The sequence below is a fragment of the Peromyscus maniculatus genome, chromosome 5 (assembly GCF_049852395.1).
Source record: "Peromyscus maniculatus bairdii isolate BWxNUB_F1_BW_parent chromosome 5, HU_Pman_BW_mat_3.1, whole genome shotgun sequence".
Taxonomy (NCBI): domain Eukaryota; kingdom Metazoa; phylum Chordata; class Mammalia; order Rodentia; family Cricetidae; genus Peromyscus; species Peromyscus maniculatus.
In genome coordinates, this window is record NC_134856.1 from 130,233,798 (window position 1) to 130,249,583 (window position 15,786).

Sequence of the window (15,786 nt, forward strand, 5' to 3'; positions counted from 1 at the left end):
GAGCGAGGCCTGGTAAAGGTGCTACACAAGAGCCTTAAGGAAGCAGAATGTCCCCTCTGTGCTGAGAAAGAAAATTCTATTACAACAAAAAAGAAGACCATACCAAGAAAAAAAAGAGCCGGGTGGTGGTGGCGCATGCCTTTAATCCCAGCACTCGGGAGGCAGAGCCAGGCGGATCTCTGTGAGTTTGTGGCCAGCCTGGGCTACCAAGTGAGTTCCAGGAAAGGCGCAAAGCTACACAGAGAAACCCTGTCTCGAAAAACCAAAAAAAAAAAAAAAAAAAAAAAAAAAAAGAAGACCCAGTGTTCACAATAGTTGTTTCAAGATGGCAAAGAGTTACAGCAAAAACCATAAAAGTTTCTTTTTAAAATATGAGAAAAACAAAAAAAATGAAACAAAGCAAAAACCCAGGAAGAGCAGCAACCCGACCCCAATCAGCCATCAGACCAGGAACAACACCAGGTCGAGTTCATCTTGGGTGTGTACAAAGCCTCAGATCCGTTCCTGAGTTCTGGCCAGTGCTACATACCGCCAGAGTCCTATCCTGGCACTGGCCTCCTAGTGATCCCCTGCAATTCCAGTGGTGTGTGAAGAACATGAGCGTGTCTCTGGCGAAGTGAGGGTCCAGTTCCATATCCCTGGAGCTTCCAGGACACTCTCCTTCATGCTCAAGCCTAAACTTCCAGTCCTTAAGGTGGAAACCTACCTTGGAGCCAAGAGTGGTCTCTTAGGCCTTAAAAACATGCAATTTAAGTGATATGAAAACAGGGGAGGGGGGGCGGGGAAGAGATCCCATCCCTGAGATCCCTGGCTTTGGGACTTGATGGAGCACAAAACTACTAGCCCCTCAGTTTAAGCCAGAAGGCTGTTCTGATCAGTTTGCTGACCTCAGGTCAGTTGGACTGAGGATCCAGAATAATGAGGTTTGTGGATGTCACCGCGGGGAGACCCTGCGAGGGTTCCATGTGTGAAGGCTTATTCAGACTAACAGTCTTCTACTTCGGTTGCAGGGCCATTCTTTTGGAATCCAAAGTGGACTGGACTTGCTCCCCATAAGCCACAGTCCTCCCTGGGACCATGGCTTTGTAAGATGATATAGGTCCAGCTACCAACACAGCCAAAGGTTCTGGTGGCCTGATAAGGGCAACAAGTACCAAGGTTCACCGTCACTGAGACCCTGGAGACCAAATTAATATAATCAGTCAAGAAGTAATTTCCCCCGGAATTTGGAGGTCACGGCATAGTAGGCAGACGCCGGTGGGTCCGGCCCGGTGGCTGGAACTCCGGTCCTCCCTGACGCCTCCGGGGGTCGCAGAGCAGCGGAACACAGGTAGTGCAAGGCCGCAGCCGCGGCTCTTTAAGTAGCAGGGCCTGACCGACCGAGCAGGCGCAGTCCCAGGCCTCGTCACGCGGTTCCGCCCTGGCACGGCAGCCCGAGCCGCCAGCAGCCTTCGGCATGGTTCGGCCCCGCCCCTAGACGCGCGCGCATCTGCCGCGAAGCCCCGCCCCGCCCGCCGAGCAAGCGGCCTAGGCTGGGAGTGCTAGCTGCAGGCACTTCCTGGCCACTAAGCCAGACACGCCTAAACCAGGCTGCGCGGAGATGGGAGGTAAAAAGATGGCATAAAAAGCAGCCACACTTGTAACTGCAGGTTTAGGAAGGATTTAATGCAGATCAATTTTTCTCCCTTAGACCTCCAAAAAGTCACTTTTGACTTCTCAGCCTGATTGTCTTTAACGGAACTCAAAACGTTGTGCTCAGAATAATCTTCATATTAACCACTTTCTAATGTCCCTCTAGAATTACTCTGACAGGGCACCATATTTCTGAACTTTTTGTTATCTGATGAAGCTCTTCATAAGCTACCCCAATTTGAAATAAACCTCTGTAAAATTTATGCTTTTACAAGTGAATTTAAAAGCCACACCATACTTTATACTAAAAGAATAAAGATTTTTATTAAGCATTGTAAGTTGCATTCAATAGCCTCCAGATACACCACACCACAATCCATCGACAGTCAATCAGACCCAACAGCAGTTCATTCTTCACAATCCATGAGTTAGGGCGGAACTCCCTTCAACTTACAGTAAGATCCTACTTAGCTCTTGCGGGCAGGGGCTGGGGAGTTACACCTCATTTCTGATCACTAATGTGATGAAGAGCATCGGAAGTATATGAAACGTAAGAAGTGATTCTGATTCAAAGTACATTGTTTGGAAACAGTAACAAAACATCGAAATGATAGAAGTATACCTGCTTCTACTAAATTCCTGATGGGAAACTTCTCAAGAACAAGCAATCTGTTTCCTGCTACAGTAGGGGAGGGGTGTTTTCTTTTTTAAGATCAAAGGGGTTTTTTTCACAGAATTTCATATTTCGCTAATATGAAGGCATAAAACAGCAACAAAGAACAGTAATGCACACAGCAGTGAGTACACCAGGGAAATGTCGATATTCCAAACGGCTAGATAATTTTGGGGGGTTTAGAATAAATGCAACAGAGGTCAATAATCACAAAATTTTAAGGTTAGAGCAAGATCAGTCAATGACTAAACAGAGTTAACATCTTTTATAGGACTATTACTGATTATTAGCATTTTTGTTTTGCAAATGGGCACATACTGGTAAGAATGGAAGAAAGGACAATAACATGCATAATATTAACTACACACTTTAAAAATTATGAACCATGCAGAAGTTTAGCTCAAGTAGTAGTACTAATGGTCTACATCCGATTCAAAACCACATAGCTCATTGATCACAGATGCATGGTATTAGTCACGAAGTTTCAGAACACATTGTGTTGATTTTGAAAGGTCATTTGCATCTTCTATGATTTCAACTTATCTCCATTGAACTTGCTTGTAAAGTATGTATGATGTACTGTGTATTCAAAATCAGCACAACAGTAGTTTACTCTATAATTTTTTTTAGTTTTGATAGTTGCACTTTTTTTTAACACAAAAGAACCACATCAACAGTGATGGAATTTAAGTAAGAAAGAAAAACTGTGGTTGTGCCTTATTTCTTTCATAATCATAAAAATCAAAGCCTTAAAACAAAGCTTCATTGTGAAACAGTAATGCAGAAATCAAATATAATGGCATACATATGGTGCCAAATGCTAAAAATTATATTTTAAGCTATATATACTTAAAGACTGCCAAAATTTGTTTTCTTTATAGTTCAAGAAACACAACTCTAGGCTTTTGTCGTAACCAGTTAAAACTTTGTGTACTTCATTTTAAGTGCGGGAGTCAAATGCTCTTCATTTTCTTTCTCTCTTTTTTGTTTTATTGTAGCATTTTGACTACAACTGGTTAAAACTAAAAAAACTGTGTTGTTTAAATCTCTGATATCAAAGAGGGATCTGAATTTCCAAAGTCCTCATTTTTCTCTTACGGAAAGGACAAAATGTACGTAACTGCAGGCTCTCTTTCTCTCCAGATATTCCGAAATCCTTACCCTTCCAGCGTCCTTCACCCTCTATAAAAATAAGTTTACTCTTCTTTATTTAAGACAGCTGCCTCCAGAGCAGCCTCCCTGCGGCAGGCGCTGTCTGTACTTAGTGCATTTAAGTGAGGATTTGTATTGCACGTTTTAGAGTCATTGTTCAAGGCACTTTCAGAGTGGCTGGGGGCCCTGGAGTCGCCTGTGCTCCCATTCATTTGGGGCACTGGCTTCTCCTCGGCCATCACTCCATTTTCAGCCAGGGACCCTTCTGAGGACACGGCAGAGGACTTGGATTCCCCCGATTTTGACTTCAGTTCCTTGGCCACTTCTTCTGCTGACGCAGCATAAGGAGGCCTGCCCTGTTGAGGAGAAGTGACAAGAGCCTTAGGAATGGAGGAGGCGGGCTGGACTGGGGACAACATGGACGGACAGGGACGGCTTGGCCATAATGCCTCAGCCAGAGAATTCAAAAGCAAAATGAGAGAGGCTAGGCCCCTGCCTCTGTTCTGCTTGGCCTTCAGCTGTCTTGGCTAATTCCTTCTGTGGCCCCTTCCTTCAACCTCTCTGCTGGTAATGTTTGTTTTGACATGACAAAGTCCCTTGGAGTGCTCTATCTAACCCTTTACATAGTACCTAAATATTTATTAAAGTTACAAGCACCTTCCGGTGAGTCTTCTCTGAAATGGAGGCTGTCCGCATACTGTCCAAAATGCATAGGTCTCCAAATACACACGCCCCATCTTTATAGAGTGAACAAACTCAGTCAGGCAACCTCCACACAAAGCAAGGAAGGCTGTATGAATCACAGCACAAGGGCTGCGAATGACCTCTTCTGGATTGCCCCTCCTCCTCTAAGCAGGTTGACAAATAATTCCCTTGAAAAAAATGGACCTTGAGCCTGACACATTTCCCAACACAAGGCTCTCTGAGATGGTGATGCCTACATACTGACATGTGACAGACACTGTGGCCTGGCAGATTTCTGCTGCAAGTCTTCTCCCCTTAGAAACCAAGTTTCTAAGTCATCAAGTTATGACAATCTAGGCCTATAAAAGTCCCCCTAGACAAATGAGACTGAGTGGAAAACGGGAGCTGAAGAGAGGGTCCCGGGTGGGGAGTGACTGTCCACAGGGTTCTCTGGGAGTGAGAAGGATGGTGGGACTCACAGTGACACTTGCTCAAGCTTGAGGACAGACGGAAAGCCACCAAACTACAAACAGCATCAAAGATGATCCAAAGACAGCACAGAAGTGACACAGCAATTACACACGAAAAGATGTGATAAATACAGGTCACCAGGAAAACACACGTTTAAACAATATATCACTACACAATGAATGGTCAAATGGCCAGGATAAGAAAGGTGGTGTTTATTTTTTGCTCTTTCAGGAAGGCCTACCACCCAGTTCCCAAATAAAGCAGACATGGAGGCCTATTCTTAATTATAAATGCCAGCTCTTAGCTTGGCTTGTTTCTTGCCAGCTTTCCTTAACTTTAAATTATCCCATCTACCTTTTGCCTCTGGGCTTTTCCCATCCTCTTACTTCTGTAAATCTTTTTCCCCCCCGGAGCTGAGGACTGAACCCAGGGCCTTGCACTTGCTAGGCAAGCGCTCTACCACTGAGCTAAATCCCAACCCCTACTTCTGTAATCTTACTCTTACTCTGTGGCTTGCTGTGTAGCTGTGTGGCTGGCCCCTGGAGTCCTCCTCCTTCTCTGGCTACTTCTTTTCCCAGATTTCTATTTCTACACACTCTCTCTGCCTTCTAGCCCTACCTATCTTTTTCCTGCCTCATTACTGGCTGTTCAGATCTTTATTAGATCATCAGATGTTTTAGACAGGCACAGTAACACAACTTCAGAGTTAAACAAATGTAACATAAACAAAAGTAACACACCTTATTTACCCCATAGAGATGAGAACTTGGGAAACTATAAAAAGCCTACACTCAGTGTTGCTCATTTGAGGTGCTAGGAATCAAACCCAGGGCCTTGCCAGCACTATAACACTGAACAATGCCCGCAGCTCCACTGAGATGTCTACACAGTTCTGTTAATTCAACTGCCCAAACTGTAAGCTACCAAGACATCCTTTAGCAGGTGAACAGAACAAACTGAGATGTGTCTAGACAATGGAGTATTATTAAATTAAAAGGAAACAGACTCTCCATTCACAAAAGGACAATGAGGAACTTAAAATACATATTGTAAAGTGAAGGAAAAACAGTCCGAGGGGCTAGAGAGATGGCTCAGTGATAAACAGTACTGGCTGCTTTCCAGAGGACCCAGGTTCAATTCCCAGCACCCACATGGCAGTTTACAGTTGCCAGCAGTAGTGCCACATGCCTTTAATCCCAGCACTCGGAAGGCAGAGGCAGGAGGATCTCTGTGAGTCCGAGGCCACCCCAGTCTACAGAGCTAGCACTAGGACAGCCAGGACACACAGTGAAACCCTGTCTTGAAAAACCAAACCCAAAAGAGTCTGAAAAGACAATAAATGGGTGTAATTCTACCTATTTACCCTTCTGGAAAAGGCAAAACTTGGGGGATAGTAAAAATGATCAGAAGCTCCCAGAAATCTCAGACAAAGCAGCAAGTGGGCGGAGGGCGCAGCAGAAAATGTTTAGGGTAGTGAAACGTCTGCCACAATATGGGAATGCAGACCCTTCAGCACATTTCTGTTTGAACTTGTGGAGTGTACAGCACCAAGAGTGATGTCTGACATAAGCTAATGTTGTGGAACATTTGTTTAACTAGGTAAACATGCGTTACATTTGTTTATGCTGCATTTGTTTAATTCTGTAAAGATGTGTTGCTTTGCCTGCCTAAGGCACCTGGTTGGTCTAATAAAAAGCTGAACAGCAAAAATAAAAATAAAAATAAAGAAAGCTGAACAGCCAATAGCAGTAGAGGGCTAAGCCAGGCTGGCAGGCAGAGAGAAGAAAGAATTAGGGGGAGAGAGGGAGAAAGGGAGAGAGGGAGAGAGGGAGAGAGGGGGGGGGGGGAGAGAGAGAGAGAGAGAGAGAGAGAGAGAGAGAGAGAGAGATATGCCCAGGGCCAGCCAGGCAGCTGCCAGACAGACAGACACGGAATAAGACATACAGAATGAAAGGTAAAAGCCCCGAGGCAAAAATGTAGATTAAGAGAAACTGGTTAAATTAAGTTCTAAGAGTTAATGGGACAAGCATAAGATAAGGCCAAGCATTCATTACTAATAATGAGTCTCCTCTGTGTCATGATTTGGGAGCTGGTTGGAGGTCCAAAAGAAAGCCTGCTACAAGCTATGAACTGGGGAGATTCTGTGTGTCCTGGAGGTGCACCAACTGTAACAAAGGCATCACTTTGAGAGAAGACAGACAGTGGGAAGGCAGAGGGGAGTGCAGTAGTGTAGGGAAGTCTACCTTTCTTAGTACTGTGAACCTAAAACAATCCTGAAAATTAGTCTTTAAAAACAAACCAAAAAAACAGCTGGACATGGTGGTGCATTCCTTTAATTCTAGCAATCAGGCAGAGGCAGGCAAATCTCTGTGAGTTCGAGGCCAGCCTGGTGTACATAATGAGTTCCAGGACAGCAAGGGCTATGTAGAGAGACCCTGTCTCAAAAAATAAGAAATAAATAAACATAAACAAACAAACAAACAAACCCAAACAAGTAGGGCTCAAGTGGGTAAAAACACTGACATTCTGATTTCAATCCCAGGAATGTACACAAAGGTGAAAGAAAAAAAACTAATGGGACCAAGTTGAGCTTTATAGTGCTACGTGGCCAGTGTGGTTCATGAATATATTCACATGCACCATACTCACACACATACAATAATAAATAAAAATAAGTACATAAGGTGTGACATGGTGGTTCATATGGCACAGTGGTCCACAACTTTAATCCCAGCACCCAGGAGACAGTAGCAGGGAATCTCTATGAATTTGAGGCCAACCTGGTCTATATAGCAAGTTCCAGGCCATCCAGGACTGTGTAGCCAGATTGTCTCAGAACAATAACAACAACCAAAGAAAGGAAAAAGGGAAACAAAACAAAATAAAAACCCTATAGATAAACTGAAAGCTGAGTTATAAAACAAAAGAGAAGAGAGGAGACAAGCAATGAGGAGCCTGCCAAGTACCAAAGGCAGACATACAAGAGCCAGCGAAGGCTTCTGGGAAAGGCAGCAAGGCTTCATGGGAAACCAAAACCAATCGGAGCACATAGGTCTAGCACACGGCTGAGTTCAATGTGAATGACATTAGGGTAAGTTGAAGAAAAGGGAGTAAAGCAAGACAATAGTGGAGAAAGTCTACAAGTCGGTGTCCTGATTAGGAAAACAATCTTCCCACTGAACAGTTTCCTTCAGTCCTTCCTAAGGGGCAATTCTTCAAGTACCCACTGAGAAAAGGGCTTCAGAGACCAAAACAGATGCCTACAGCCTGAAGGGGACGTGGGACAAAAAGGTATTTATAGAACCAAGACAAATGAGGCACATCATGGCTCCCCGCCCGGATACCAAATGAGAATAGCACAACTAGTGCTTAAAATGAGGGTGGTGCAAGAATGTAAGGGGCGCGCGCGCGCGCACACACACACACACACACACACACACACACACACATTTTTGAGACAAGGTTTCTCTGTAGAGCTCTAGCTGTCCGGGAACTTGTTTTGTAGATCAGGCTGGCCTGGAACTCAGAGATCCACCTTCCTCTGCCTCCTGAGTGCTGGGATTAAAGGCGTGCACAATCACCACAGGACTGAAAAATAAGCAAATCTCAACACACACACACACACACACACACACACACACACACACCCCAAAACAAAGCAAAACAAACAACAACAACAAAACAGTCCCATATATCGTATGTACATGTTTAACCAGGAACTGTGATGTAGCCTGTGGACTGAGTAACTGTTGGTATCTAGCCTATACTCTCAAAATCCCATTTCCATCAGATGGCGGTGCAAGCTTTTAATTGCAGCAACACTCAAAAGATAGAGGCAAGCGGATCTCCATGAGTTTGAGATCAGCCTGGTCTACATAGCAACTTCCAGGCCAACCAGGGCTACATAGTGAGACCCTGAATATTTTCCACTAAAGAAGTTGCAAACTCAGAGATAGGTAGCCAGGGGAGCCTGGCTTCATTTGGTCCAAACAAGAGGTCAAACACCACAGCTATCACCCTGGTGAAGTTCCTCAACGAAAAGGAAGGACTTGGGCTCACAGGGAGTTTTATGTAAACATGGAAAGCACCTATTGGCCAGGTATCAAAGTACCAATGGACCTCACTGTCCTACAGTCAGGACACAGGCAGGGGAAAGAGCCTGGAGGGAGACACGGGCAGGAGTGACTGAGGAACACCGTGCTGGCATTACCTGAATGGCTCCCTGGCTTTTGTAGCCTCTGCCATAGTACCTTCCACCTCTTCCAAACGTTCTAATCACTGGAGTGGAAATAACTCCCCTTGGACGCCTGGGTCAATATAGAAAGACAAGAGCAAACAGACTTAAATCTACCAAAGATTATGTTTAAAATACTTTCAAATAGATCTTATGCTGTGCAAGACAGCGAGTATTAAGTATGGTCATATCAAATCCAAGGAATCATTTTTCTGGTTCATACTCAAGACATTTGACTCCAAAATTGTTATAAATATTTTTTAAAATATATAATAATGATTAACCAAACAATTATACAATGTTATCTAAGAGGATTCCATGGAACACTAAGAATAATGTTAAACAGGACCTATCCAGTGACATAAGAACAACTCCTTTGCTGGGCAGGGGTGGTGCACACCTTTGATCCCGGCACTCAGGAGGCAGAGGCAGGCAGAGCTCTGTGAGTACGAAGCCAGCCTGGTCAACAGAGTGAGTTCTGAGAGAGCCAGGGCTACACAGAGAAACTCTGTCTCAAAAAAAAAAAAAAAAAAAAAAAAAAAACAAGGTGGGGGTGGAATTCCTGCTCAGGAGGAGAAGCCAGTCAAAGGCTATTTTTTTGCCCTTACACGAAGCACACACCATCCAGGTCCAGAGCTTACCCTCTTGTTGGTCCTCCTACAGATACCACCTGCAAAGGGAAGGGTCCTCGGCTCCCACGGCCCCGCCTGCTTCCAGCCCAGTGGCCGACCACGGTGCCAGCTATTTCTAGCTTCCCTCCCTGAGAAGGAATAGGTTGGACTCCTGCACACAGAAACAAACAAACAAGAAGATAAGATCTTTATAACCACGGCATTAGGATCAACAAAGAGAAGCAATTCCCACTCAGTTCTGCTTCCTATTTCGTAAGATGCCATTTACTCTGCTTTATGAAGATTTTATTACAGAAGGTTCTCTGTGCACACCATGTAATTTCTTTATTATTATTATTTCTCTCTATGTAGCCCTGGCTGTCTTGGAACTCTTCAGGTTGTAACACAGGCCATCTTCAAACTCACAGAGATCCACCTGCCTCTACCTCCCAAGTGCTGGGATTAAAGACATGCTTGCCCTTGCACCATGTGATTTCAAGCTCTAAAAACCCATAACACAGCTAAGTATGGTAGTAAACACCTGTGATCAAAACACTTGGGAAACTGAAGCAGGAGGATTGTGGATTTGAGGCCCAACAGCAGTATATAGAGAGAGCCTGTATAAATTTAAAAGGGGGTGGGGGGTGGGGAGAGGGACGGGGACTGATGTGATGGCTCTTCCATCCAGTAATGGTGCTTGCCACTAAGTCTGACGGATGAGCTGTGTTCTATCACTGAGGTGATACCACCCCAGGTTTGAAGGAGAATCAACTCCTGCAAGTTGTCCTCTGACCTCCATAAGTACGCAGCATGTTCATACACACAATAAATAAATGTTTAAAATACAAAAACAAATGGCTCTGCAACTGAGTTGGATCCCAACTGCCCAAGTGAACTCCTATTCAGGGAAATTCCAAGTTGAAGTGTAGCTGAGTGCAGCCGGCTTGCCTTCTACACTACCAGATGGACTTGTGCAACCTCAGGATGCCTTTCTCCAGGTAAACACTTCCATATTTGTATCATTAGCCAAATGTTAGGGAAGTTAGTAAATCTAGACGCAGCCCTTCCTCTCTCACTCTCACAGTCCTAGGAATTGAACCCAGGGCCGGGCATAGGCTGGGCAAGTGCTCTACCTCTGAACTATATGCCCACCCCATGAAACAGGGTCTCACTGTGCAATCTCTTGACCCTCTTGCTCTGTGTGCTGGGAGGAATTATAGGTGGACTACATGCATTCCATAGTTACCATAAGATTATTACCTTAGATTAAATTAGATTACCTTAAGTACAAACTTAAATATACACTGTATTCACCAACTTCTTTAATCACTGATATCGTGAATATTCTAGTTTTCTGACCTAAGCCATTTCTTCAAGTGTTAAGTATAGGAAAACTACACTTGATCTTAGCCAAAAGGCTGAGAAGCAATAAGTATAGGAAAACTGTTCAAATGAGCCTGACCACCCTACTCCTGAACTTATCACAAGCTCCCTACCATCCTGGTGTCAAGACGTGTGCCTAGGACTGACTCACGAAGCTGAGGAGGCACTGGAAACAGGTCTGCCTACCAAGTTACCCACCCTTTTTAGGAGGGGCCTATGTTTCCTGTAGCCACGATAAGAGTATAAAGAAACAGGCAAGACGGGTCTCGTTTTCTTGAGACAGGGACTTAGCTGGCTTGGAGCTTGCTATGTAGACCAGGCTGGGCTCAAACCTGTCCCTGCCTCCAGCGTGCTAGGATTGAAGGAGTGTGCCACCATACCCAGCCAGACGATATGTTTTAATAATAGCTTATTTTATGCCAATATTATTGTACCAGTTACTTAAATAATGTTCTTTTGAGACACAATCTTACCACGTAGTATTGGCTGACCCAAGACTTGCTATGTACACCAGACTAGCCTTGAACTTGTGGAAATTTTCCTGGCCTGTCTTCTTTTTATTTTACTTTATTTTTTTCCTTTTACTAAAAATAGATTTTTTTTTTTTGTCTCACATAATATATCCTGATTACAGTTTTCCCTCTCTCTCCTCCTCCCAGTTCCTCCCTACCTCCCCTCCCATCTGGATCCACTCCCTTTCTGTCTATTAGAAAACAAAAGGCTTCTAAGGGATAATAATAAAATACAATAAAAATAAAACAAAAACTGACACATTGGAATTGGACAAAACAAACAAAAGGAAAAGAGCCAAAGAGAAGGCACAAGAAACAGAGATTCACTCGTTCACACATTCAAGAATCCCATAAAAACAATAAAGCAGAAGCCATAATATATACTCAGAGGACCTGGTGCAGACCTGTGCAGGCCCTGTGCATGCCGCCTCAGTCTCTGTGAGTGCGTGTGTGCTTTGCTCCTGCTGATTTAGAGGGTCTTGTTTTCCCGGAGTCCTCCATCCCCTCTGGCTCTTACACTCTTTCTGCCTCTTCTTCTGCAGGGTCCCCTGAGCCCTGAGGGGAGGGATTTGATGGAGAAATCCCATTTAGGGCCTGCCCCTGTCCAAGGGCTGGGATTACAGGCATCACTACCACCGCCCTACTAAGACTGAAGTTTTATTAAGCTAGTTTACATCTATTTTCTGTCGTGAACACCTTGCATGCACCTGTACTCCAGGTCCACAGCTGATATGCTTCAGGCGCACACTGCACAGGATGAGTGTGAACAGGACAGGCAGGAGGCAAGGTAAGCTCCTTGGATCTTCTCCTCCTCACACTGTCCCAGGGAGCATTCTCCCCCTCGTTTTCCCCAGCCACAGGACAGACAGCATCAGTCAGCTCCAGAGGGAGCTCAAACACATCAGGGTCAAGAACTACAGGAGCAGCCAGAAGGCAGAGAAGCCCTCAAGAGGCCGAGCAACAGGAAGGTCAGGGCCCACTGGGGCTGCAGACAACCGATCCTCAGCCACATCTTTCCATGCACCATGCCTCTTGCTGGCCACTGTAAGTGCCCAGGTAACTGAGTTGGCAAACGTTACAATCCAAAAAGGTATGCCTATCCTGAAAGTAACTCAGAATGCATCAGACCGACCCTGCACCAGGACTTGATGGCTTCAAGTGACAGCAATATTGCAATAAACTACTTCCAAATCAAGACCAACACAAATGAAGAAAGATGTAAGGAAAATTTACAATAAGCTACATTAGATTAGAATTTTCTTTAAAAACATTTCTGTAAAACAAACTATCAGAAGCTTTTGTGTGCCAGGAATTCTGCACCTGCTGGCATCTTCTACACAAGTACAAGCACCTTTACCAAAGGATGGCTGCATGACATACACCACTATGCAAAGCTGGCAGCCTAGCCTGCGAGCACAATGTGCTGGCCAGGTCACACTGGTACACAGACAAGTTCTCTTCTAGGTGGACACTTAGTGGCCTACCCTGGAAGCAGAGACAGGACAGCTACAACAGGGTCACTGCACAGACCTAAGAGCAGAGGGTCAGTCAGGGACCCATGAGAAAAAGCACTACATTAGAGATGGCTTGAGAGGACAGCCAAGGAAGGAAGGTGTCAGATGCTGGCAGAGGAAGTGCTGGCAGGCACAAGTCCGGAGTGGGTAATAATTACCGCCCTGGGACTTGCTAGTCCTGCTGCTGTCACTGCCTGAGAAGGCTCCACAGTGTCCCGATGCTGCTGCCACCCGGAAGGCACGGTAAGGGCCTGTTGCGACCGTTTCCCCATAGTGGCCTCCAAAGCCACAGACTCCTGTGGGACCCGGGGTAGAGAGAAACAGGAAACGCATGAGCAATGGAGTTCAGAGGGACCTCCCACGCACAAAAGAGGGCACAACAGTCCATATCTCTTTCTACTTAGGGCCCTTGTGCTGTCTCAATATCCCACTCCACCCTAGCCAGAGGACATCACTAAAGGCCAGCCTCCCTCAGCAGTCATTCAGTAGGGCGCTGGCTGTGGGCTCCTACAGACCCTGGAGATGTGCTTCCAGAAGAGAGCTCCCTCTGACTCGGAGGATTTACTTCCCGTACATATGAAAGATGACTGAAATCAAGGCGACTCCCTTTTTCTTTCTCACCATCTTCTTCAGGATCCTACTCTCTCACCCCTACTTGGAAGAATTATCGCCATAAGATGGATTCCTAAAATCCACTACTATAGGTCTCCACATGGCAAACTATGGTGCCACTAGAAGGACCACACGCTCTGTCCCCACTTAACAGATTTCCAAAATATGACTCACCTGCAAAGCCCCTACCCCTGCCCTGTGAGGGCGGGACTGGCCCAAAGTGCCGAGGGTACACAGATGCTGGATAGAAGGGCAGAGCAGGAGGTGGTGGGAAGGGGAGTGGGTGGTTCTGCCGGGAGAAGTTGAGCCCCTCCAGGATGCTCTGGCGCATCTTTTCCACCTTGGCAGCCTGCTCAGCCTGGAAGTCAAGACAGGTAGGTAAAAACATCATCCACATATCAATACATCTGACAGTCACTAACAAAACAAAGCCACTACTGTTCAAAGTCCGCATCTGCGTGTTCTCCTAATTCTTTATTTTTAATTATCTGTCTCTGTGTGGGTATGTGCATATGTATGAAGTGTCTGTGAAGTGGTCAGAGCCCCCCTGGTGCTAGTGGTTGTGAGTTGCCTTATGTGGGTGCTGGGAACTGAACTTAGGTCCTCTGCAAGAGCAACACATGCTCTTAACTGCTGAGCCATCTCTCCAGCCCCTTACCTACTCCTGATGCTTATTCTTTTTTTTTTTTTTTTTTAAATATGTGTTTTTTTTTTTTATTTTAATTTTATGTACATTGGTGTTTTGCTTATGGAACTGGAACTGGAGTCACAGACAGCTGTGAGCTGCTATGTGGGTGCTGGGACTTGAACTCAGGTCCTCTGGAATAGCAGTCAATGCCCTTAACCGCTGAGCCATCTCTCCAGCCCTCCTGATGCTTATTCTTAACACCTAAATCAACAGTTGGGTGCTTCCCTGGCCACTCTAAGACCTACATATACAGGGTGTAGGACACGACAAACTGACCCTAGCTGAGCTCCCGTGGGACAGCACTGCTACTTAGTTAAGCAGCTCATACTGAAAATGGGGCTCCCTGCTGCCCTAGTTCTGCATTTTTGCCCCCTTTGGTGGTTGCACTGGTTAAGATACTCCCACAGTACTGAAGTGTTCTTCAGGGCTTGAAAAGGAATACCAGGCTATGATGTGCTGCCACAAGCTTATCCTATTGGTGAAATTATTAAGGCCACTCCACGTTGGCCATGAGCTCAACGATCACAATCAAACAACACATATTACCTCTTAAGTAATGAGAATCAATGATCTGTTGTTGAGAATGATCCACTGGGACACTCAGTTTAGATAGAAGATGGCAGATGTAGTGAGTAGTTGTATGTCAACACGAAAAAAGGCTAAAGCCATCTGAGAGGAGGAAGCCTCAATTAAGAAAAATGCCTCCATAAGATCAGGTTGCAGGCAAGCTTGTAAAGCATTTTCTTAATTAGCAACTGATGGGAGAGGGCCCAGTCTATTGTGGGTGGGGCCATCCCTGGGCTGGTGGTCCTGGGTTCTATAAGAAGGCAGGCTGAGCAAACTAGAGGGAGCAAGCCAGTAAGCAGCACCCCTCCATGGCCTCTGTATCAGCTCCAGTTTCCAAGTTCCTACCGTTTGAGTTCCTGTCCCGACTTCCTTCAATGACATGGTGACGTGGCAGTCTAATAACCCTTCCACCCCAAGCTGCTCTGTCACGGCGTTTCACTACAGTAATAGTCTTGACTAAGACAGCAGATGTAGCTTGTACACTGCATCCCACTGTAGTTCAAGATGGCCACCCTGTCCCCAACATACCTGACCATCACAGAGGTCGATGAGTGGGGTCTTTTCCCGGCTGGCTTTGAGAAGTTTGGACTGGAAGAGCTTCCCATCAAAATACATCCAAGGACAACAGTGTTCCCAGGGGATGGGTTGCCCACACGCATCATTGGCAAACAGTGCCATGTCTACTCCGCTCATGAAGAGAGCCGACAGCTGAATTCCTCGGGGATCTAGGTTTTCAATCTTTAAATTGAAAGAGTAATTTATATAAAGTAAGAGTACTACAGTATCACACTTTCCCACTAAAACTCCCCAAAGCTAATATGGCACAATCCTCAACAAGAGTACCACCTTGGCTTTACCCAGACCCGGTCTTACTCAGAGCAAACAATGGTTTTTGTTACTACAATAGTTAGGAGCATGTTTGATGAACACACTGATAGCTTGACATCTGTAAATTACTACACAGTATGGATACTATGGTGCTAAGACTGGACGTGACAAAAGGTCTGACGAGGCTCAGTCTCCTTCATTGCTCAGAGCCCCACAATTCCTTTG

General features: G+C 45.4%; 1 protein-coding gene across 2 annotated transcripts in view; it reads right to left on the reverse strand.

The window, feature by feature from the left end:
- Positions 1-1,930: 1,930 nt before the first annotated feature.
- Positions 1,931-15,786, reverse strand: part of Fam120a (family with sequence similarity 120 member A) — a 97,191-nt gene continuing 83,335 nt past the window's right edge. For both annotated transcript variants that reach the window (XR_013051630.1, XM_006992292.3), the window contains 6 exons: positions 15,262-15,471; positions 13,653-13,836; positions 13,025-13,162; positions 9,488-9,629; positions 8,823-8,919; positions 1,931-3,813 (listed from right to left, as the gene is read on the reverse strand). Coding sequence is in view for 1 of the 2 variants with exons in the window: in XM_006992292.3 (XP_006992354.3) it covers positions 3,502-3,813; positions 8,823-8,919; positions 9,488-9,629; positions 13,025-13,162; positions 13,653-13,836; positions 15,262-15,471 (1,083 nt within the window). In the remaining variant the exon portion in view is untranslated. The remainder of the gene's footprint in view (positions 3,814-8,822; positions 8,920-9,487; positions 9,630-13,024; positions 13,163-13,652; positions 13,837-15,261; positions 15,472-15,786) is intronic.